The 25,442-nt window shown below is 45.7% G+C and overlaps 1 protein-coding gene across 6 annotated transcripts in view; it reads left to right on the plus strand.

Annotated features, from left to right (window-relative positions):
* LOC109622238 (polycomb protein Asx) overlaps positions 1-24,302 on the plus strand; it is a 67,040-nt gene extending 42,738 nt beyond the window's left edge. For 2 of the 6 annotated variants that reach the window (XM_029875630.2, XM_029875627.2), the window contains exons 2-9: positions 5,388-5,878; positions 6,651-9,161; positions 10,940-11,329; positions 12,056-12,513; positions 16,276-17,379; positions 17,439-17,831; positions 18,079-18,328; positions 22,517-24,302. In XM_029875630.2, coding sequence (XP_029731490.2) covers positions 5,404-5,878; positions 6,651-9,161; positions 10,940-11,329; positions 12,056-12,513; positions 16,276-17,379; positions 17,439-17,831; positions 18,079-18,328; positions 22,517-23,046 — 6,111 coding nt within the window. In that variant the 5' untranslated portion in view covers positions 5,388-5,403 and the 3' untranslated portion in view covers positions 23,047-24,302. Of the gene's footprint in view, positions 1-5,387; positions 5,879-6,650; positions 9,162-10,939; positions 11,330-12,055; positions 12,514-16,275; positions 17,380-17,438; positions 17,832-18,078; positions 18,329-22,516 lie in introns of those variants that run through there. The other 4 variants (XM_029875631.2, XM_029875629.2, XM_029875632.2 and 1 more) reach the window with 4 other exon arrangements.
* Positions 24,303-25,442: the final 1,140 nt, after the last annotated feature.

Raw genomic sequence — 25,442 nt, forward strand, 5'->3', positions numbered from 1 at the left:
GTTCCCGAAATATGTGTAGAAAAAAGTCGTCCCGAAAGGGTTAAATAAGTAATCGTGGTAGAAATCACGAAAAGCATTCAATGAAATTCCTTAAAAATCCTTCTTAAAGAGTTCTTGAAATCAAAAGCTTTCGTCAGAGATTATAACATATACACTACCCATCATACGGACTCACAAAAAGTATTGCAACAATATTGTTGCAATACTTTTTGTGAGTCTGTACTTATGACGGGTAGTGTATTTTGGAGAACATGTTGGCATTCCTTCTTAGTTTTTCCTCAGAAATTTGTGGTAAAAGTAAAACTATTGCATGGGTTTTAGGTGAACGTTTAGCACAATGTATCAAAGACACATTTCATTTAGAGAAATCTCGCATTAATCCTGGGATAAACTGTTTTAAAGCTTTTCCTGAAAACCACTAGAGAACAATCCTATCATTGGGATAACTTTGGATGTATGGCCGCGGGAAATTCTAGGAGCCATGCCTGAAATACATCTCTGAGAAACTCCAGGAGATACTCCTGCAGAATCCCCATGAAATCCTAAAAGGAACTCCATAGAAATACTAGAAGGGAGCATTGTAGAAATCTCTGAGACAACTTTTAGTAAACTCAAAAGGAACACCAGCAAAATCTCGGAAGGAATTCTGGGAGCAAATCCTGGAAAACCTTGGAAAATAAGCTCAGAAGAAACTCCTGGAGAAACCCAGAAAAGACGGCAAACCTCCAAAATACTTTAACAAATTGAAGGAAGAATTCCGGGAGAACTCGTGGAATAATTATATAAGAATCTACGGGAGAATTGAAAGAAGGAATCGCTGTAAAAATGCATAAATAAATCACCGATGGCCTTCAAGGAAGAATCCTAGATATATCCTCCTTAAGGTGATAGGGAACACCGTGCTATCTTCCGTCTCTGTCATCATAATTACCCCCGAAGCTTTGACGATGCAAATCTCTAGCTCCTGTGAGCTAATCTAACCTAAAACATAGTCGATTGCTCATCATATGTAAGCATACAAACGATCAATTTTCCAACCCATTCCATGCAGTAGAACTCGAGATTTACATCTTCAAAGTTTGAGAGTAATAATTCTAGCGTAACATGTGATAAGGGCCTTAGTCGAAAATGTAAACAAACGAGATTTTCCGTTATTCGTATCCAGTTTCACGTAATCTATTTATACACTTCCTCACCCACGCCAAAAAGCCATTTTACCATGACTTTTTTGATGATTTTTCAAAAGGCCTAAGTAAATTTATATGTAGTTGCTTTTGGGCCTAAGTCGAAGTAAAAGGGCTCAAGTTGGACTAAATCTCAATTTTATTTAGGCTCTTTGACACGTTACTTGAATTTTTCATGGTTTTGATTAGAATCTGTTTCTTGCATATCACGTAAAATGTAAGAAAACTTATGCAAACTTACTTCTTTTTACTCAAAATTAGCTCAATTCAAATGGACCAAAGTCGATTCATGATTGCTCATAGGGCCAATGTACTAGGGCCTAAGTTATTTGCTTATTGTCAAAGGGCCAAAGTATTGGGGCCGAAGTCAATGAAAATTTTCAAAAGAACCAATGTCCATTGCTGTTCCAAAATTTAATTTTTATACGAATTTCAATGTAGTATACTATTTTTGGCGCTAGACAGCATGTAGGGAGCAGTCGTGCGCATCATTTGCTGCATAACTAATACAGTGTTTGATTTCTACATACGGTTTATGAATGAACTTGGAAAGCTCAAGCTGATTTCTCAATGTTTACATTTTGGACTTAGGCCCTTATCACATGTTACGCTAGAATTAATGATTCTGATGACGCCTTATAGAGTTCTTGAAATTACAGGCTATCCCAGAGTTTACAACTTTTATTTTGTAGAACTTTCTTGAAAAACAAAGGTTGGCAAGTGATCCTAGCAGGCTGTGCGCGCGAGTGGTTGCGTCTTCAAGACCGTCCGTTATGCGTTTTCTTTGTTCTGCGTTGTTTTGAAGATTGGCAGCCGATTTGAGAAACGACTGTTAGTGCTGCTATACCTCGAAAAGTGCTTGCAAAGTGATCTTTGGTTGAACATAATTCTCTTACCAGGCGATTCTGAAGAACACGTAGTGTTGAATAGTATAATTCGCGATTGTGATAGTTTTTTTCTCATTGCTTTCAGGGTGCCGGAATTTGTATTCATTTTCGTTATTTACTAGAAATCGTATAATTTGGTAAGTTTGTTCCTGCATATCGTTTTGAAACGTTGGTGCCTAAACGTTGACCAAACGTATCTTTGGACTTTACCCTTCCACAAGCAACACCAAAATTTCCGCGAAGCATAGGACTGAGTGGTGGTAGAGGTCTCTATACCTTTCTTAGGTGTCCAACTAATCCTGCTATATCATCCCTAAGCTATCCCTAGGACGTGACCAGGATAACTGTCGGCCGTTAGAAGATTGCGTCAATCTTGTCCTAAAACCAGTGATTAGCCCCAAATTTCTGTACTTTGGCAACGGACGTCAGTCTTGGTCTTCTTTACCACCTCAAAGTTATAGGTCAACACGGACACAGCAAATGTGTTGATTACCTTGTTGCCGTCTGACAGATAGCTCCTTAGAACACCGTCGATACGATGCAAGAGTTCGTCCTGCAACTCCTTCTTGATCGTTGTGTGACGAATACCTCTGAGTTTCAGGAATTCATGGTATTTGAACGCTTCGCCTTCAATCATCTCCTCCGGCTCGTTGACGCGAAATAGCTACTAGCATCCACTGCTTGATCCCGGCGAAAATGGATTGTCCGACCGGCATTTGTCAATTTCAAACTCCATCCGGATGTCGTTGCTGAACGCCGTCACAAGCTGCGACAGTATATGAAGCCTTTACCCCGATTCCGTAAACAGCTGCAGGTTGTCCATAAAGAAGGTGTGGACAATGCTTGAAATCCTTCTTCCACTGGTAGGCAGAACCATAGCGGACTAAAGGTATCACTTTGGAATACCCCCTCTTAATGATGTGAGTTCTGGACCGAACTACAGCTGTTTCGTTAGCAATTTCAAGGGGCGAGCTGCACATCCCCATCACGCGTTGAGCTTGATGACGTTCACGTCTATTTTGTAAAACTGGAATTGAGAAGGTACGAGTGCAGTACTTCTCGGTGGCATTACCCACAATGACTGCATCTATGATTACCTGATCTTTAAAGCCTTATGTGTTTTTGCGACACCATTTTTGTCCTTGGGTCATCCACGTTTTTGTTATCGCAGTGGTCTTGTATCTTCCTCGCTATTTCTGAGGACAACAATTTGTGCAGACTCGAAATGCACGTTATTGATCTGTAGAAGACAAGTGATAACCCTGGTAATGAACTCTGGTAGCTGTGTGGGGTCTTCTAGGACCATGTTGAAGCATTCCGTTCGCCCGAGGATTGCCGTTGTGCTGGTCCTGTCACAGCTCAATTTCTTGTATACCTAGCAGTGGCGATTTCCTAGCCTCAAATCTACCAGAATGAACAAAGGCGCTGTCCATAAACTACGTAGACTTTTTTTTTCGGCCATCTCAGAAACCCCCCTCCCCCCTCGTAGACTTTTGTTCATACAAAATATCCGAAATTTGTATGGAGCGTGGACTTTGGCCAGACCCCCCCGTCCCCCCTAAGAGTCTACGTAGTTTATGGACAGGCCCAAATGAGCTTGTAGCTTGTTAGTGAGGTTACGAGACGCCACTGATACGTTAACCTAGTACCCTTACGTATATCTAAAGCAGTTACCACGACCGCGGCCATTTCTCCAACTCCATTATACTTTTACTTTTCGGCCACCGACATCTCATCGTCGCTGTGCTGGAAAGGGTTCTCCCATAGATTGGTCCAGAGCTTTGTTGCGTCGCCAATCTCCGGAAGGCCTTCTCCAAAATCAGGTTGGTCGTTTCGAATGTGGGTGTAAATAGAACTCTCTTTTGTATGTGTTGAACAGTCTGGTGTGGTTCTTTCGCCTTCATTCATTCTTCATATCGCCGCAATCGTTTCGCAAGAGCACTCAACCACTGCATGTGGGTGTCGAGTCGAGGATCACAGTAATTTTGACTCCTGTGAGTTGTACGGGCTTCACAATCATGACGAACTATACACCCTCATTCTTGTTTACGGACGTATCCACTTTCGAACGTTTTTGGTTCGATCGAATCAGTAGGCCATTTGATTTTGCTGGCGTAAACGGGAATGCGAACGATTTACGTTCGAAAGTGGATTCGATCGAAAACAAGAATGAGGGTGATAGCCTCGTAATCAGTTCCCCTGCTTGTACTGGGTTAATCGATCAACTTTGGTCCGCAACGGTTCTCCGAACCTCGCATCTACGTGTTTTTTGTAGGCTGGGGCGTGTGCGACCTTCATCGTCTCCTTGAGGGCGTGTCGGCAACCACAGCATCTTGACAACAGCTACAGCAGCTGAATACACAGTAAACTGTAGATTCTCGAGTTTCTGTACGGCCTCCAAGTACTGTGTGGGATGCTTACTGCACTAGATAGCCAATATGAATAGTGTGGCTGCCGTGGCTATGTGGCCACTAGTACATCTCGTAGTTGCTGTCGTTGTATATCCGCTGTTGATCCTGAAGCAAAGGGTGTAGTTCAATCACGATTCTCACTTGCGTTCGATGCATTCGGGGTGGCGGGAGCGGTAATTCTTCCCTAGGGTCCTTTGCCATAATATACTTTGTCTGCGACACATTAATGACTAATCCGATTTGCCTGGCTTCATTCTTTAGTCGGATGTACATATCCGCCATAGTCTCAAATTTGCGAGCTATATAATATCAATATCTCCAGCGAAACGAAGCAGCTGAACGGACTTCATAAAATTCCCTAAACTCGTGTTTATTCCCGCTCTCCTTATTACACCCTCTAAAGCAATGTTGAACAACATGCACGAAAAAACCATCACCTTGCCGTAACCCTCTGTGAGATTCGAAGGGACTCGATGGTGTCCCTGATACTCGAACTACGTACATCACTCGATCCATCGTCGCCTTGATTAATCGTACCTATCAATTTATCCGGAAATCCGTATTCGTGCAAAATCTGCCATAGCTGTTCTCGATCGATTGTATCATACGCCGATTTGAAATCTATGAACAAGTGATGTGTGGGCACGTTGTATTCGCGGCATTTCTGCAACACCTGGTCCGTTGTAGCGCGTTCACCCATGAATCCAGCGCCCCACGAATTCTCTTGCAATCGGTGATAGTCGGCGGCATAAAATTTGAGAGAGTATCTTGTAGGCAACGCTCAGTAGTGTGAACACCTGTATCTATCTGAGAACATATTTGTCAATTGATCGCTTTTGCAGTCTTCCAATATTCGTTTCCTAAAACTTATCTAAATCTGTTTCCCTCTTTCTCCTTTCTTCCAGAAAGCTCTACTCGACGATGGAGTGCGACGTGTCGCCCCCGGACAGTAGCAGCGGCGGCGGTGGACATCATCGCTCCGGTACTAGCGCCAACATCATCGGTAGTAATCAGCGGCGTCAGCCGAAACAACATCATCATCATACTAGCAACAGCAGCAGCAGTAGCGGTAGCAGTAATCTAAACATAAGCGCTAGTAGCAGTAGGAATCTCTTAACCGTCAGCAGTAGCAGCAACAGCAGAAGCAGCATGGCGGCTTCATCTTCATCATCGTCATCGTCGTCGTCGCAGCACCAGCAGCACCAGCACCAACACCATCATCATCATCATCTGCACCATCATCATCATCAAGTAGTGCACAGCAGCCATCATCACAACCACCACATCCACCATGAGGAAATCACGGTGGCCTTTCCGGAGGTGGTATCCTGCTCGCCGGAGGAGGAGCCCAGCTTTAGCCTGTCGGACGATAACGATTGCAATCCGCTGAAGGAAGGTTGGTTGATTGGTTCTGGGATTTTGGGGGGAAATGGTTTCTAAAATAGAAGCGTGGGTCATTTGGTAGGAGATGATTCCTCCAGTCAGTGTCTTTATTCTCTTAATATCCTCTGGAATCAAAGATACCAAGGATTGTCCCGACATACCTCCAAAAATTTCTCCTGAGACTTTTACAAAAAAATCCGTCAAGCTACGAGAGCTTCTTCCCTGGAACTTTTTTAAGGAGACTCGTCCCTGAGTTCTTCCAGACATTTGTCCTTTAGGATTCTTTCCGGAATATCATCAGAGATCCTCTTAAAATTTCTTTCGGTTTTCTTCCAAAGATTTCTTTAACAGTTCCTCCAATGACTCCAAGATTATTCAGAGGTTCCTCGCGGGTTTCTATCAGGGATTTCTCTCGGAATTCTTCGAGAGATTTCCTTGAGAAATCCAGAGCGAAATGTCTGATTTAATTTCGGAAAGAACCTTGAGATAATTGTTGTGACGAACCTTGGGATAACTCCTGGATGAATTTCTGAAAAGTGCGCGGAAAGAATGCCTAGAGGAATCCCTGGAGAACAGCACACGTATTTGATTAACGGCTGTTTTAATTGTGTAGTCAAGCTTTCCAATATTTTCAACATAATAACATTGAAAACTCTTAGAGCGACTTCTTTACCGTTTTATTTCTGGTCCTACAATCATGCCGAATATCATCCTATCAAATGGCCCAAACCACGTCACTACTAGTAAATCCTGCCGGTACTAATTAAATTTTCCCCTATTTCCAGTGGACCCACTGAACGTGTCCGGCAGTTCGATGGATATGCTGGCATCGCCGGTCAAGGCCCAGCAGAAGACCCCCAAACACAATCACCACCTGCGGCGAAACGTTCCTAGGATAGTGGTAAAGCAGCTTCCGATGAAGCAGCAGCAGCAATCGACGCCACCACCCCCTCGGGAAGACAAGCGACCGTCCGGGCCGGCTTCGACCATGCGCGAAGTGCTGGCGTCGATCCCGGGCTTCAGCGTGAAACCCCGGCGGAGGTCCAACAAGAAAATGTCTACCGCTGCGCAGATCGAACAAACCAAGGAGGGTTGCATCGATCTGGAAACACCGGACTCGATTCTGGTCAATACGAATCTGCGATCGCTGCTGAACAAGCAAACGTTCCAGATGCTGCCGCCTCTGTTTCAGTACAAATTGGTCCAGCTGTTGCCCTCGGTGGATCGGCCCTCGGTGATGGACGCATCGGACTGCGAGCGGAACGGTATCCGGCTGAATCCGTCCAGTTTGAACAACGAGTTCTTTGCGCGGGCGTGTCTCGAGTGGCGCGATCGGTTATCGGAAGGTGAGTTCACACCGGAGAACCAGATGAAGCTGAAAACGGAAGCGGAGAAGGAGAAAAGCAAGCTGGATCCGTGGAAACTGAAGCACTTCGAACCGATGTGGGGCGATAAGAGTTCGGCGTCGAATGTAGGGGCGGCCGGCACGCAACCAAATCCTTCTCCGCCTCAGACGCCGACCAAGCAAGAACATACGGCAAGAACACCGGAAATTCCTAAAACCAGCACCCCAACTTCGTCGAGACCTGCCCTGAAAACCACCATAAAGCTGAGGCCAACGACAACGATAGCCACGAGTACGATAGTAGCGTCGGATGTCCTGGCCATCGCCAGCAGCAGTGGTCCCAGTATCAGCTTCAGTAGTACCTCCCCCGGAAGCAGTGGAAGCGCTGGCACGACTCCCACTACCCGCGTCAGTTCACTCTCGCCGACGACGGCAGCGGCGGCTACGTCATCTCCAAAACGGGTTCGAACCATTGGGGCCGTCACGAGGGCCACTGCCAGCCAAAAGCAGCTAGTTTCGCCGGAAACACCCAGTTCGCCAGTACGCATTACCCGCCAGATCGCTCGAGTGGAATCGCCAAAGCCTTCCACGTCTTCATCTCCCGCCACCGCAGCACCGACAGTCCCAGCCCCACTATCAAGTCCCATTGATACCCCTAAATCGGTAATTCCGGCGTCCGTTTCGGTGGATGTCGTAGATTCCTGCAGCCTCTCTAGTAGTAGTTCCAGTAGTTTCGTCAGCGGAAGCCTCAAGCGAACGCACAATCGATCCCTCACGCCCGAGCTAAGCAATAGTAAGATATCAAAATCAGCCCCGGAGTCGGAACCGTCGGTGCAAGAAGCGGAATCGTCATCGAAACCATGTGATATTGCCAAACCGGAAGCTGGGCCACCGCCGTCCCCACTAGACGACGTGCAAATCATCGAAGACGATCCGCAACCTTCGATTCCGGACGTGGTGTCGGATGATGTGGAGATCGGAAACCAGGAAACGGTGGTGGAAGAAATCCCCGATGACGATCCGGAAATAACCGAGGTCATAATGGAACGACCGCCGACGCCGGAAGAACAACCAGCGGTTCAACCGGAGCGACCGAAGCAAATCGTGTTCGATCGGAACTCCGGCGAACTGTTCAGTATTGTTTGTGTTCCTTCGCCGCGGTCTGGCCCGCGGACCGTTTCGAGCCCTGTGATGAGCGGTAGCGGCAATAGCAATTCGTTGGCCGCTTTGGATCAGGAACAACGGCAGCAGCAGCAGGAGCAGTTCGCGCAGGATAGCAATAGTAGCAGCACTTCGACGACGGCGCTGATGTCTTCTAGTGATCAGGTTCCGCCGAATGCGTTGAGCAGTTTTGAAAATGTCCTGCAGAATAACGAGGAGTTGGTGATCATGCAAAGGGAACAGCAGGAAGAGGAGGAGGAGGATGAGGAGAACGAGGAGCCGAATCCAGCGAATGGGGTGATGAACAGTGATAGCAATGGGAGTTCGGAGGCCAGTAGTAGCCAGCGGACGGTCAGTGCGGAGGTTAGCATGAAGCTGACGGCGTATCATCACGACCACGAACTGCTACATCAGAGTGCGAGCAGTAGCGGGATGATGATGATGGGCGGTGGGGCCGGAGGTTGTCCCGGTGACATGGATGCCGACGGAGACGAAGAAGAAGACGAGAACTGTGATAACAATAATGAGTCCGAGGAAGATCCGGATGATGTGGAGGAAGATGACGATGACGGCGATCCAAGGAGACTGTTGATGCGGGGGGTGCAGGGTGATATGCAGGGACTGCATCTGGTCGATTCGGGTCATAAGGGACAGCCCCAGCTTACGGTGGGCTCGATGGATTCCGGTGATGAAGAGGATGACGACGACGACGAGGAGGAGGATCAGATGGACGAGAAGTTCATCGATGCGGAAAACTACGTGCTGGAGAGCGGCGAGATCAGTGCGGAAAGTGAGTAGACTTTTCTCTGTGATTTTTATTGCCTGGTAGTTTTAAAGTAGATTTAAATGTAGACCAATGAAATTGCAATTTTCAGCAGAACTCAGATGCTTTATATTATACTAAATGAACTGTTAATGTACACGGAAACTTTCTTCTACAACTTCAAATTTTACAAATACCTTATAATTCAATTATTTTTCTGCCAGCAGCGAAGATTTGATCTTGTTTTATTGAAATTTATGTGGCTCAAATAAAAAATAATCTCTTGAACGAATTGTTATCATGTAATTATTCAAACAGCAAGTGACAAGTCTTAATATCAGTTGTAGGTAATAAGAACCCTCGTAATGTCCTCCAATATCTTAAAAGTGTGTGTTTCCGATTCTATAAAATTTCCTTAAACAGTGTGCCGCAGAAAACTCTGCTTCCCTGAGATATTAAATTCTAGGAAACCGTTCTATGAGGAATGATTTCCAGAGGAATGTTAATGAACCGTTTCTACTACCAAGAGCTAAAAAGAAGTAGTGTAACATGGCGCCCAATTGGTATTTTTTTCTGTTTGAAAACTGGATCGATAATCCAACCCTGATAACCGTAGGAGCCATTGCTTACTATTGCTCCAATAATACTTCAATAGATTTCTTCTAATTTCTCCCAGGGAAACCGAAAATTTGGTGATTTGTTGATACCTATCACAATACAGCTCCATCCTCGATCGAATCAGATCAGCAGGATAGAAAATTTGTCATTCGTTGATTTAAATCGACCAAACTACTTTCAAGAAACACTGATACACATCTTTTGAATGTCCCCAAAAATAGAAATGAATAAAGTTTAGGCCCTGAAAAAGGTCCCAACAAGGACCGAAACGTTATAATACTATACCATGTTTGCCCTTTGACACGTTTTTTTCTATGTGTTATGTAATGTAAGCATACACGGAGAGACGAAACTACCCAAAAGTGAGTTCTTTCCATCCAACTTCGGGGTTGCGTGCGTCAAGCCAATTTTGAGTTGATGGAATCGATGTTTTTGTTGGGTTGTTCCCGCTTGCTTCCATGTGGAAAAAATACCTAATTTTAAGTTTTTTCCACCCAACCGAAATTTTAACTAGGTTGTATTCACTCAAATTTGAGTACTGTGCTAGAAACTCAGTGTTGGCTTGACGCACGGAACTGCAAAAGTTGGGCTGTTTCTCTCTTCACTCTCTGACAACAACAGAAAGAGCGCATGAAAAGGGAGATGAAAAAGAACTCAAAATTGAGTTTAAAAGCACCTAATTTTGAGTTTTTCAGTTTCTCCGTGTAGATAACTGATTTTCTTGTATTTTGCTTTGTCGTTCTCCAGTTATGAAAAGACTGACTTCGTCATTGTCTGTGTTCAAACATCTGATTGACTCGTTGGAATTTTCATTAGTGTCGAAGAGATGTTTAGGGTACGGCCAGAGTGGACGCGTCACGCGACGCGACGCGGTTTTCCCATACGATTTGACAGCTCCTTATTATTGATTGTTATTCCTTTACGTGCATATTTCCGCGTTGCGCCGCTTGACGCGTCCACTCTGGACAGCACCTTACTCTTAAGTTCGTTCTTTGTCAAATATTTGACCCCGTGTACTCGATGCCTTCGAGTTATATTTCTTAAAACACCTCAGTTTCCGATTAGTGCTACTTACCAGCACACGGATCTTACTAACATGTCCAATCTGGTCCCTTTAATTCTTTCCTAACGCTGCTTAACTAATCATAACGACAAAACCGAATTCTCACAACCCCCACCACATCCAGTCGACACCCTGGGCATGCTCACGGATGCCACCGAAGAGGAAGCAGGCGTTGACCTCGGCATTGCCGGCGTAGCGGAAGCCGGCCCTAGCACCCACGAGGACAATCTCATCATACTGCACGAAATGGACATCAAAGGAGATGACCCGGACGATGGGGAAGAAGGGGAAGACGACGAGGATGATAACGATCGCGAGGAGGATGAGGAGGAGGACGAGCCGGAAGAGGAACAAACGGACGGGCAGCAACAGGTCGTTGTGGGCGCTACGGTGGACATTCCTCCGAGTTCGAGCGTGGAACATGAGACTATTTGTGCCACCAGCAGCGATCTGGACGGGTTCGATGGGATCAACGCCATCAAGATGGAAACCGACAACATCTTCGAGAGTGGCGGTAAGAGAAGCGTCGTTGATCGTATGTTCTGCGTTTTGTTGCGTCGTTTCGGTTTGGAAATATGATTCCTTTTTATTGGATGGGGTCTTTGTTTTGGTTCCGCTCTTATGCAATCAGCGCGAACACGTGCTGCTGCGGAGACGTTGTTTGTGCAAAACGAATGGGTTCCTTTGTAGTGTTTCTGTTGACGTTACTTTTTCTTATGCTTTGGATTCGTTCATTTTCCGTTAAAGAGATGTTTATTTAAGTTCGTTCAATAAGAGTTATGCCATGTCAATTCAACAAATCTACAAATATGTTGCTAATCAAAATTTATCTCTTATCCAATTTGTTGAATTGAGAGTTACCTTGAACAACAATTACAATAACAGTTTTCGAAGTCGTAAATGAAATAATAGACTGTTCAACAAACTGAATCTCAAAAGATTGAACACAAGAGGCTCAAATGATGGAATTATTATATAAAACTGCCTCTGTTCTCAGTCTTATGTATTTCACTTTTCGTAGAAACTCTGCTGAACAAATAGTTTTAAAACATTCATAAAATGCAAATACCTACCTATGAAATAACCAAAAAAGTTCGGAACGGGAAATAACAATTTTCTTTCTATAGAAGGCTGACGAAAGCATTTAGTAGATTTTGTCAAATTGACATGGAACAACCCTCTTCCCCCATATTCCCAGAACCGAAGGTTTAATGAACGATGTTGTTTGCGCTCTCCACAGATTGGCCCTTCAAGGTAAAGCTGGAACCGAAGATGATGATCGTAGACCAGCTGGACTCGAGCAGTATTATTCTGACCCCGTCGACGGCGAGCACGATTCCGGTGGCCAGTCCCGTAACCGTCGTCAGTGGCCATCATCACCAGCAGCAACTAGTAGCAGTTAGTAGTAGCAGTAGTACTAGCGGTAATAGCAGTAGTGCACAGCAACAGCATCAGTTGCAATTGCAGCAACAGCAGCAACAACAAATCCATTCCATTCAAGCTGCCCAGCAGCAACAGTTCTTAAACCAACAGGTGCTCATTCAGCAAGCTCAACAGCAACAGCAATTGAACGTGCTTCAGCTGCAGCAGGCTCAACAGCAATTCCAGCAGCAGCATCATCACCAGCAGCAGTCGCAACAGGTGCTAGTTCCCCAGGTGACAGTGACAGCCGTGCCCAGCAGTTTCCTATCATCAGAGGCGAGTCCGGATTTTTATTTGCTACTTTTTTAGAATGATTAGTGTACTGACAGGGCTGGTAGCGATCAGACAGCTGAATAGTAGTAGTGACTCAAGTAACAATTCAACAATTCTGCAAAGAATCTTGAGAGGAGTTTTGGATTCTGCAAAGAATCCCGAGAGGATTCTGCAAAGAATCCTGAGAGAAATCTGCAAAGAATCCCGAGAGGATTCTGCAAAGAATTCCGAGAGGATTTTGCAAAGAATCCCGAGAGGATTCTGCAAAGAATCCCGAGAGGATTCTGCAAAGAATCCCGAGATGATTCTGCAAAGAATTCCGAGAGGATTCTGCAAAGAATCCCGAGAGGATTCTGCAAAGAATCCTGAGGGGATTCTGACGAGAATCCTGAGAAGATTTTGCAAAGAATCCTGAGATGATTCTGCAAAGAAGAGTCCTGAGAGGATTCGGACGAAAATCCTTAGAGGATTCTGCCGAGAATCCTCAGAGGATTTCGACGAGAATCCTGAGAGGATTCTGACGAGAATCCTGAGAGGATTCTGACGAGAATCCTGAGACGATTCTGACGAGAATCCTGAGACGATTCTGACGAGAATCCTGAGGCGATTCTGACGAGAATCCTGAGACGATTCTGACGAGAATAATCCTGAGACGATTCTGACGAGAATCCTGAGACGATTCTGACGAGAATCCTGAGACGATTCTGACGAGAATCCTAAGAGGATTCTGACGAGAATCCTAAGAGGATTTTGACGAGAATCCTGAGAGGATTCTGACGAGAATCCTGAGAGGATTCTAACGAGAGTCCTGAAAGGATTCTGACGAGAATCCTGAGAGGATTCTGACGAGAATCCTGAGAGGATTCTGACGAGAATCCTGAGAGGATTCTGACGAGGGTCCTGAGAGGATTCTGACGAGGGTCCTGAGAGGATTCTGACGAGAATCCTGAGAGGATTCTGACGAGAATCCTGAGAGGATTCTGACGAGAATCCTGAGAGGATTCTGACGAGAATCCTGAGAGGATTCTGACGAGAATCCTGAGAGGATTCTGACGAGAATCCTGAGAGGATTCTGACGAGAATCCTGAGAGGATTCTGACGAGAACCCTGAGAGGATTCTGACGAGGGTCCTGAGACGATTCTGACGAGAATCCTGAGACGATTCTGACGAGAATCCTGAGAGGATTCTGACGAGAATACTGAGAGGATTCTGACGAGAATCCTGAGAGGATTCTGACGAGAATCCTGAGAGGATTCTGACGAGAACCCTGAAAGAATTCTATCTAACATCTTGAGAGGATTCTGACAAGAATGCTGAAAGAATTCCGATAAGAATCCTGAAAGGATTCTGAATAGAATCTCGAATAATTGTGACGAAAATCCTAAATGGATTCTGACGAGAATCTTGGAAGGATTCTGACGAGAGTTCTGAGAGGATTCTGACGAGAATCCTGAGAGGATTCTGACGAGAATCCTGAGAGGATTCTGACGAGAATCCTGAGAGGATTCTGACGAGAATCCTGAGAGGATTCTGACGAGAATCCTGAGAGGATTCTGACGAGAATCCTGAGAGGATTCTGACGAGAATCCTGAGAGGATTCTGACGAGAATCCTGAGAGGATTCTGACGAGAACCCTGAAAGAATTCTATCTAACATCTTGAGAGGATTCTGACAAGAATGCTGAAAGAATTCCGATAAGAATCCTGAAAGGATTCTGAATAGAATCTCGAATAATTGTGACGAAAATCCTAAATGGATTCTGACGAGAATCTTGGAAGGATTCTGACGAGAGTTCTGAGAGGATTCTGATGAGAATCTCGGGAGGATTATTACGAGAATCCTGATATGGTTCTGATGAGAATCCTGACAAGATTCTGACGAGAATCCCGAAAGGATTCTGACGGGAATCTCGGGGGGATTCTGACGAGAATCCTGAGTGTGTTCTGAAGGTGATTGAATTTAGATATGACGAAATGAATTTTTCAGCACTGGTTCTGATGAGAATCATAAGAAGATCCTGAGAGGCTCCTGATGAGAAACCTGAGAGGATTCTGCATGAATTCTGAGAGGATTATGCCGATAATCCTGAGATGATTCTAACCAGAATCCTAAGAGGATTCTTACGAGATACCTGAAAGGATTCTGACGAGCATCCTGATTGGGGTTTGACGAGAATCCTGAGAGGATTTTGACGGGAATCCTGAAAGGATTCTGACGAGAATCTCGCGAGGATTCTGACGAAAATCTCGTGAGGATTCTGCCGTGAATACTGAGAGGTTCCTGACGAGAATTCTGACGAGATCCTGAAAGGATTCTGATGAGAATTCTGAGAGGATTCTGACGAAAATCCTTAAAGGATTTTGGAAAGAGTTCTGAGAGGCGTCTAGAAAGAATCCCGAGGGTATTATGGAAAGAATTCTTAGAGAGTTCAGAAGAGAATCCTGGCAGGATTCCAGAAAAAAATCCTAGGAGGATTTCAGATAAAAATCCTGGGAGGATTTCAGAAAGATTCCTGAGATGATTCTGCAAAGATTCTGATTCTGAGAATCCTGAGAGGATTCTGCAGAGAATTCTGACAGGATTCTGCAGAGAGTCCTGACAGAATTGTGCACAGAATCGTGGCAGGATTGTGCAGAGAATCCTGCCAGAATTGTGCAGAGAATCCTGACAGGATTGTGCAGGGAATCCTGACAGGATTTTGTAGGAAATCCTTACAGGATTCTGCAGAGAATTCTTACAGGATTCTGCTGACAATCCTGAGAGGATTCTGCAGAGAATCGTGAGAGTATTCCGCAGATAATCCGGAGAGGATTCTGCAGATAATCCTGCGAGGATTCTGCAGATAATCCTGCGAGGATTCTGCAGATAATCCTGCGAGGATTCTGAAAAGAATCCTGAGAGGATTCTGCAGATAATTCTGAGGTGATTCTGCAGAGAATCCTGACAGGATTGTGCACAGAATCGTGGCAGGATTGTGCGGAGAATCCTGATAGAATTGTGCAGAGAATCCTGACAGGGGTTTGCAGGAAATCCTGACAGGATTCTGTAGAGAATCCTGACAGAATTCTGCAGAGACTCCATACAGGATTTTGCTGATAATTCTGAGTGGATTCTGCAGAAAATCCTGAGGATCCTGCAGGAATTCTGAGAGGATTCTGCATAGGATCCTGATAGAATCGTGCAGAGAATTCTGACAGGATTTTGCAGGAAATCCTGACAGGATTCTTACAGGATTCTACAGAGAATCCTTACAGGATTCTGCTGACAATCCTGAGAGGATTTTGCAGAAAATCCTGAGGATTCTGCAGAGAATGCTGAGAGGATTGTGCAGAGAATCCTGAGAAGATTCTGCAGAGAATCCTGAGTGGATTCTGCAGACAATCTATACAGGATTCTGCACAGAATCCTGACAGGATTGTACAGAGAATTCCGACAGGATTTTACAGGAAATCCTGATGATTCTGTAGAGAGTTCTGACAGGGTTCTGCTGACAATGATGAGAGGATTTTTAAAAGAATTGTGAGAGGATTCTGTAGAGAATCATGAGACAACTCCAGTGTGAGTGAATTCTTATTATCTCTTCTCCTCTCCTGAAACTTGTCTCTAAAATGTTCAAAGTATGCTTTCTGAAATGCTTGCGTGTACTACTGAACAGGAAGATTACATTTGAAAAAAAAAACATGGTTGTATAAACATAGTCAGACGATTTGCTGCCAGTCCTGTATCCCGATCATTGGTACTAATTTGAACCGCCATTTCCCCAGGTTAAAGACGTCCGAGCGGTATTAAAAGCCGAGGCACCTACGATCTCCGGCGTAACTTTCCAGGGACGCCCGGCTACCGGCCAGCTCATCACCCGGATCAAAATCGAATCCGACGATGGCCAGAAGGTGCATGTGGTGTCCTCCTCAGGCAGTGACAATCTGACACGAGTAATCGAAAGTGTTGCCGGGAACTATAGCTTTCCGATGACGAGTCAGGCTCAACTGTTGTCACAGCAGCAGCATCATCAACAACAACAGCAACAGCATCAGCAGCAATTGCTCCAACAGGTTCAGAACCAAATCATTAAGCTGGAAGCGGACGGAAGTCAGCAGCAGCAACAGCCGAAATACATCATCACTTCGAAGCAAGTGGTCAACAAGATACCCATCTCGGTGACTCCTTCGGGGCAGATTCTACAGCAGACCCAGCAAGCGAACATCGCAACCAGCATTCACAAACCGATCCAACTGCAGAAGATCATCATGTCCACGTCCAACCTTCAATCACAGCAGCAACGGGCCCGGCTTCCACTTCAGCGAGCGCAGATCATCCAGCAGCCCCAGACACAATCCCAGCAGCGGTTTCAGCAAAAGTTCGTCACCAACCAGCTGATCCGAGGACAGAATGCTGCCATCATCAACAGCGTCCAGCTGCAGCAACAGCAAGCCCAAGCTCAGGCCCAGGCCCAAGCACAAGCTCACGCGCAAGCCCTGGCCAACCAGCAGGCCCAACAGGCAGCGGCCACGGTCGGAGCCAATGTGGTCATCGGACCTACCCCTCGGAAAAGACTTGAAGTTGGCACCACCGCCGTCGTCCCTGGCGCGCCTGGGAGACGCGGAGGCCGCACCGGAAGCAGTCGGCTCCCACCAGGTGCGGTCAATCTCGAGCGGAGCTACCAAATCTGCCAGGCCGTCATCCAGAACAGTCCCAATCGGCATCAGTTGCGGGCTCAACTGAAACCACCGCAGGCGTTCCTCGGCGGCTCCAACTCGAACTCCAATTCGAGCAGCAATAGTAGCAATAGCAACAGCAGCACTAGCAGCAGCACCGGCAGTCTCAAGGACGAACCGACCAGTTTTGGCGGGACGGTCCTCGGCAATAAGGTGAGTTTTGATGGCTAAGCACATCAGGGTATCTCTTTCCAGACAATTGATTTTAACAGTTCCAACAGGTTGGTCCCCGATTGGTACATCCCAAGCGGATAGCCACGGCCACGGTAGGCCGGCAGCCATCCTCCATAGTGGTGCGTCATGTCTACACCACGGCAGGACAATCGAACCCCGGCACGATTAGTATTATTTCCACCTCCCAGCAACAGCAGAACCAACAGCCATCACAACAACCCCAGCCTCGAATTATCACCGCTGCGGAAGCGGCCGAACTGCAACATGCCCAGATCATCAGCGTTCCCGGTCCAGGAGGCGGTCCTGCGGGAAGCAATGTCCCTGGCGCAGCCGGTGGCAGCTTCGGAGGGAAATACGTACTTGTGCAGCGAGCTCACATCGGTGATATTGTAACGCCGCGGGCGGCCAGTGCACCACCGACACAAAATCAGGTAACTTTTGCCCCAGATTCCATCCTCTAAGAAAAGTTGAGACCTCCTTGCTGAATTGCTTTCCCTCTTTCTCTTTCTCTGTTTCCGTTCCCATCTTTTGTCACATCATACACTGATTCCCATTGGTCCATTACTAATCCGTTCGTAAATCACCCCCTTCATCCGATCAACCATCATTCCCATTACTCACATTCATTCAAAATTTACACTCGAAACATCGAACATTTAAACAAACAAAAAAAAACAGCAGGTTAATTCAGTAACTGGTGTTCCAATAACGCTAGCGGGTCGTGGACGGCCAGCTTCGGTAGATATTGATACACCTGTCTTCCCTCCTGATTCTCAACAGCAACAACAACAGCTGCAGCAACAAGTGCAAATCATACAACCTCCTACGCCGCAACAGCAGCAACAACATCAACAGCAACAGCAGCAGCAAATAGTTGGACCCAATCCTGGCATCCAAGCGGTGACCCGGAGAGGTCCGACCACGCATGGTAAGTTTGGGTTTAAATCCTTCGTACATTTACCACCCATCTATTGAACTCTTGAAAAACTTCTCTCCAGGAATGCTTGTAGAACATCCTCTTGGAATGCTTGAAAAACTTCCCTCTGGAAGCCTGGAAAACTTCTCCCTGGAAGCTTATCAAAATTCCCTCTGGAAGCTATGGAAATTCCCCCTTGGAAGCTGCACAAATTTCCCATTGATAGCTTGGAAAACTTCCCTCTGAAAGCTTTGAAACCTCTCTTCTTGGACAACTTTCCTCTGAAAGCTTGCGAAACTTCTCCCTAGAAGCTTGGAAAACATCCCTCTAGAAACTTGGAAAACTTTCGCCTTGAAGCTTAGGAAACTTCTCCTTGAGAACTTGGAAAATTTCTCTCTGAAACATTGGAAAACCTCCCCTTGGAAGCTTGCAAAACTTCCTCCTTGAAGCTTGGAAAACTTCCCCCTGGAAGCTTGGAAAACTTCCCCCTGGAAGCTTGGAAAACTTCCCCCTGGAAGCTTGGAAAACTTCCCCCTGGAAGCTTGGAAAACTTCCCCCTGGAAGCTTGGAAAAGTTCCCCCTGGAAGCTTGGAAAACTTCTCCCTGGAAGCTTGGAAAACTTCCCCCTGGAAGCTTGGAAAACTTCCCCCTGGAAGCTTGGAAAACTTCCCCCTGGAAGCTTGGAAAACTTCCCCCTGGAAGCTTGGAAAACTTCCCCCTGGAAGCTTGGAAAACTTCCCCCTGGAAGCTTGGAAAACTTCCCCCTGGAAGCTTGGAAAACTTCCCCCTGGAAGCTTGGAAAACTTCCCCCTGGAAGCTTGGAAAACTTCCCCCTGGAAGCTTGGAAAACTTCCCCCTGGAAGCTTGGAAAACTTCCCCCTGGAAGCTTGGAAAACTTCCCCCTGGAAGCTTGGAAAACTTCCCCCTGGAAGCTTGGAAAACTTCCCCCTGGAAGCTTGGAAAACTTCCCCCTGGTAGCTTGGAAAACTTCCCCCTGGAAGCTTGGAAAACTTCCCCCTGGAAGCTTGGAAAACTTCCCCCTGGAAGCTTGGAAAACTTCCCCCTGGAAGCTTGGAAAACTTCCCCCTGGAAGCTTGGAAAACTTCCCCCTGGAAGCTTGGAAAACTTCCCCCTGGAAGCTTGGAAAACTTCCCCCTGGAAGCTTGGAAAACTTCCCCCTGGAAGCTTGGAAAACTTCCCCCTGGAAGCTTGGAAAACTTCAACCTGGAAGCTTGGAAAACTTCCCCCTGGAAGCTTGGAAAACTTCCCCCTGGAAGCTTGGAAAACTTCCCCCTGGAAGCTTGGAAAACTTCCCCCTGGAAGCTTGGAAAACTTCCCCCTGGAAGCTTGGAAAACTTCCCCCTGGAAGCTTGGAAAACTTCCCTCTGGAAGCTTGGAAAACTTCCCTCTGGAAGCTTGGAAAACTTCCCTCTGGAAGCTTGGAAAACTTCCCTCTGGAAGCTTGGAAAACTTCCCTCTGGAAGCTTGGAAAACTTCCCTCTGGAAGCTTGGAAAACTTCCCTCTGGAAGCTTGGAAAACTTCCCTCTGGAAACTTGGAAAACTTCCCTCTGGAAGCTTGGAAAACTTCTCTCTGGAAGCTTGGAAAACTTCCCTCTGGAAACTTGGAAAACTTCCCTCTGGAAGCTTGGAAAACTTCCACCTTGAAGCTTGGAAAACTTCCACCTTGAAGCTTGAAATTTTGCCATTGGAAGTTTGGATAATTCTTCCCCAGAAGCTTAGAGAACTTCCTCCTAGAAGTTTGGAGAACTTTCCCTTGGAAACTTGCAACTTCCCATTAAAAACCACCCCTATGGAATCTTGGAAAACTTTCTCTTTGAAGATTGGAGAACTTTCTCTTGGAAACTTGGATAATTTTCCTTGGTAGCTTGGAGAGGATTTCTCAGGAGATTCTGAGAGGATTTCTCAGGAAATTCTGAGAGGATTTCTCCGGAAATCCTGAGAGGATTTCTCCGGAAATCCTGAGAGGATTTCTCCGGAAATTCTGAGAGGATTTCTCCGGAAATCCTGAGAGGATTTCTCCGGAAATCCTGAGAGGATTTCTCCGGAAATCCTGAGAGGATTTCTCCGGAAATCCTGAGAGGATTTCTCCGGAAATCCTGAGAGGATTTCTCCGGAAATCCTGAGAGGATTTCTCCGGAAATCCTGAGAGGATTTCTCCGGAAATCCTGAGAGGATTTCTCCGGAAATTCTGAGAGGATTTCTCCGGAAATCCTGAGAGGATTTCTCCGGAAATCCTGAGAGGATTTCTCCGGAAATCCTGAGAGGATTTCTCCGGAAATCCTGAGAGGATTTCTCCGGAAATCCTGAGAGGATTTCTCCGGAAATCCTGAGAGGATTTCTCCGGAAATCCTGAGAGGATTTCTCCGGAAATCCTGAGAGGATTTCTCCGGAAATCCTGAGAGGATTTCTCCGGAAATCCTGAGAGGATTTCTCCGGAAATCCTGAGAGGATTTCTCCGGAAATCCTGGGAGGATTTCTCCGGAAATCCTGAGAGGATTTCTCCGGAAATCCTGAGAGGATTTCTCCGGAAATCCTGAGAGGATTTCTCCGGAAATCCTGAGAGGATTTCTCCGGAAATCCTGAGAGGATTTCTCCGGAAATCCTGAGAGGATTTCTCCGGAAATCCTGAGAGGATTTCTCCGGAAATCCTGAGAGGATTTCTCCGGAAATCCTGAGAGGATTTCTCCGGAAATCCTGAGAGGATTTCTCCGGAAATCCTGAGAGGATTTCTCCGGAAATCCTGAGAGGATTTCTCCGGAAATCCTGAGAGGATTTCTCCGGAAATCCTGAGAGGATTTCTCCGGAAATCCTGAGAGGATTTCTCCGGAAATCCTGAGAGGATTTCTCCGGAAATCCTGAGAGGATTTCTCCGGAAATCCTGAGAGGATTTCTCTGGAAATCCTGAGAGGATTTCTCCGGAAATCCTGAGAGGATTTCTCCGGAAATCTGAGAGGATTTCTCCGGAAATCCTGAGAGGATTTCTCCGGAAATCCTGAGAGGATTTCTCCGGAAATCCTGAGAGGATTTCTCCGGAAATCCTGAGAGGATTTCTCCGGAAATCCTGAGAGGATTTCTCCGGAAATCCTGAGAGGATTTCTCCGGAAATCCTGAGAGGATTTCTCCGGAAATCCTGAGAGGATTTCTCCGGAAATCCTGAGAGGATTTCTCCGGAAATCCTGAGAGGATTTCTCCGGAAATCCCGAGAGGATTTCTCCGGAAAGCCCGAGAGGATTTCTCCGGAAATCCCGAGAGGATTTCTCCGGAAATCCTGAGAGGATTTCTCCGGAAATCCCGAGAGGATTTCTCCGGAAATCCTGAGAGGATTTCTCCGGAAATCCCGAGAGGATTTCTCCGGAAATCCTGAGAGGATTTCTCCGGAAATCCTGAGAGGATTTCTCCGGAAATCCTGAGAGGATTTCTCCGGAAATCCTGAGAGGATTTCTCCGGAAATCCTGAGAGGATTTCTCCGGAAATCCTGAGAGGATTTCTCCGGAAATCCTGAGAGGATTTCTCCGGAAATCCTGAGAGGATTTCTCCGGAAATCCTGAGAGGATTTCTCCGGAAATCCTGAGAGGATTTCTCCGGAAATCCTGAGAGGATTTCTCCGGAAATCCTGAGAGGATTTCTCCGGAAATCCTGAGAGGATTTCTCCGGAAATCCTGAGAGGATTTCTCCGGAAATCCTGAGAGGATTTCTCCGGAAATCCTGAGAGGATTTCTCCGGAAATCCTGAGAGGATTTCTCCGGAAATCCTGAGAGGATTTCTCCGGAAATCCTGAGAGGATTTCTCCGGAAATCCCGAGAGGATTTCTCCGGAAATCCTGAGAGGATTTCTCCGGAAATCCTGAGAGGATTTCTTTGGAGATCCTGAGAGGATTTCTTGGGAGATCCTGAGAGGATTTCTCCGGAAATTCTGAGAGGATTCCTCCGGAAATCCCGAGCGGATTTTTCCCAAAAACCCGAGAGGATTTCGCCGGATATTCTGAGAGGATTTCTTCGGAAATCTTGAGAGGATTTCTCCGGAAATCCCGAGAGTATTTCTTCGGAAATTTCTATTTTAAGTATTCAAATGATCAACTTGAATCTTCTTGCTTTTTAACATATGGATTGTCAAGCTACTATATACATATCCAGCCCACTGTGATCTACCGTCCCTAATAGTCTCATCTCCGTTTCCAGTAATCTCATACGGCGACATCGGCATGGACAACGGTCAGCAGCACATCAGCCAAACGGCAGCTTCCGTCATGTTGGATGGCAACAGCAACAACAACAACAGCAGTTCCGTCGTCATAGCATCCAGCAATAGTGGTTCAATGTCGGCGGCCACCGGCGGAGGTGGTCACATTAGTTCCACTTCCGCCACGTCGCCCCTTCTCGCGGCTAGTAGCAACCACAGTAATAATAATAACAATAACAACAACAACAATAACAGTACTATCGGTATTATTCACAATAGCACTAATAGCAACAGTAGTAGCAGTAGCAGCAACAGCTGCAGCAGTAGTAGTAATAGCAATGGAAATAGTAACAACCATCATCAACATCAGCATCAGCAGCAGCAGCAGCAACATGGGACGGCGGGCTCAACAGCTTCGTCCTGTTCCTGCTCGCTGAATGCGATGGTCATTTGTCAGCAGTGTGGCGCCTTCTGCCACGACGACTGCATCGGTGCTTCGAAACTGTGTGTGTCCTGTGTCATACGATAAGGGAAATTAGGGGGAATCCTTTTAAGTTAGAGCATCCCCATCGGTCGTTTGGGGTTCTAAATCGAATAGCTAATTTTTGCTAGATTTAGCAGAGCTACAGCAAAACCAGTTTTGCTGAACTTCAGTAAAGCATTGTCTAATTCCAGGAAAAAATGACTGATAATCCGCAAAATTTGCATTTCTTCTGTAAAATCCGGGATTTTAGCAGAAATCAGATTTTTCCTGGAATCCAACAATATTGTGCTCATTCTGCGAATGGAGTGACGTGAGAAAAGTCGGAGTCGTATATCGAGATGAGGAATCCACTCTCGAATGAAGTGACTCGCCGTGTAAATCAAATGGAGAGTCACCTCATTCGAGTCGAGATTTCTCACCTCGATATACGACTCCGACTTTTCTCACGTCACTCCATTCGCAGAATGAGCACAATATCTTAACTGAAGTTTGAGATTGTCAAAATCCTGCAAGGTGTCACAACAATCGCCGGTAGGAATGCTCTAACTGCAAAAAGGTACCACAAAGAATGTTTTAAAATACTAAATTAGAAAGCCTGCCACCGAATACCAACTCACTACTACTTAATCATACGAATACAAACACACAGACACGAAAACGAAACACACACACTCACACATGCATGAGTACACTGTTTTTCTTTTCCGGAATGCAACAAAAGAAATCTAAGCCTGTGCAAAGACTCATACTTAGGCGTTAAGTAAGTGATTGACGATTTTGTTTCCGACCTTCAATCGAATTTGTTTTTAATTTGTGAGGATGATTTATTGTGTAGGTATGCCTCTTAAGGAATAAGGATTCGCGCGGGTGCTCGAGTGTTGGTGTATGTGTGCGATGATACTGATTGACGATGGATGCTGATTGCGCGATGTGGGTAACAACCGAGTGTATCCAGTGCGGGCGCCGCTCAAAACGCGAGCGTTCGAGAGCTTTGTTTGTTTCGTATTTTTCGAATTTTTTCACCCTCTGGTGTGAGTTAAAATAATGGAGAGAAAACTAAAACGCTGAAATAAGATTGCGCTAAGTCTATTTAAGAAATCAAGATAAATCATAAACTGGTAAATAAACTGAGCTAGGAAAAAGAACCCTCTTGTAATAATTAACTGCTAAGTCTAATCTAAATAAGCTATTAAGCGGAAGAAAAGCAGCAAATTCACCCGGGCATACACACTCGCACATTCTCACGAAGTGTGAGGTTATGGGTCAGAATGAATAAAAGTATAATCGAGAGAGAAAAGAAACAGTTGAATTGACTGACTTGGAAAGCTGTCAGTAATTATAGAAACTTTAAAAGAAATCCTTCATTTCTGAAGCCTCAAGCTACTTACTGGTAACTCTTTTTGTTTGACAAATTTTCTACTTCTTTTTTGAGGCTTTTAAACAGGAAAACTGCCCTTCGATAACTGTAAACTGTACTCCTCAGGATTGAAACACTTTCTCTTTGAAGTTTCAAACTTAGTCTTAGAATCTAAACCGGGTAAACTTTCTCCCGAATGCTGGAAAACTAAAAGGCTGTTTTCCTGGTTGAAAAAAAAACTTCTGGAAGCTTGGAAAATTTTCCCCAGAAAACATGGAAAAGCTGGAAGCTTGGGAAGCTTCCCCCTTGAAGCTTGGGTTTTTTTCCTGGAAGCTTGTATAACTTCCCCTTGAAGCTTGGAAAACTGTCTCTGCAAGCTTGGAAAACGTCACCCTTGAAACTTGGGAAACTTTCCCCTGAAAGCTTGAATTTTTTTTCTTTGAAACTTGGAAAACTTTCCCCTGGAAGCTTGGATAACTTTGCCCTGGAAGCTTGGATAACTTCTCCCTGAAAGGTTGGAAAACTTCCCTCTGGACGCTTGGAAAGCTTACCTTTGGAAGCTCGGAAAATTTCCCCTTGAAGCTTGAAAAACTTCTCACTGGAAGCTAGGAACACTTACCTCTGAAAACTTGGATAACTTCTCCCTGAAAGCTTGGAAAACTTCGCCCTGGAAGCTTGGATAACTTTGCCCTGGAAGCTTGGATAACTTCTCCCTGAAAGTTTGGAAAACTTCCCTCTGGACGCTTGGAAAGCTTACCTTTGGAAGCTCGGAAAATTTCCCCTTGAAGCTTGCAAAACTTCTCGCTGGAAGCTTGGAACACTTACTTCTGAAAACTTGGAAAACTTCTCCCTGAAAGCGTGGAAAACTTCCCTCTGGACGCTTGGAAAGCTTACCTTTGGAAGCTCGGAAAATTTCCCCTTGAAGCTTGCAAAACTTCTCACTGGAAGCTTGGAACACTTACTTCTGAAAGCTTGGAAAACTTCTCTCTGAAAGCATGGAAAACTTCGCCTTGGAAGCTTGGATAACTTCTCCCTGAAATCTTGGAAAACTTCCCTCTGGATGCTTGGAAAGCTTACCTTTGGA

Source organism: Aedes albopictus, chromosome 3 (assembly GCF_035046485.1).
Source record: "Aedes albopictus strain Foshan chromosome 3, AalbF5, whole genome shotgun sequence".
Taxonomy (NCBI): Eukaryota; Metazoa; Arthropoda; class Insecta; order Diptera; family Culicidae; genus Aedes; species Aedes albopictus.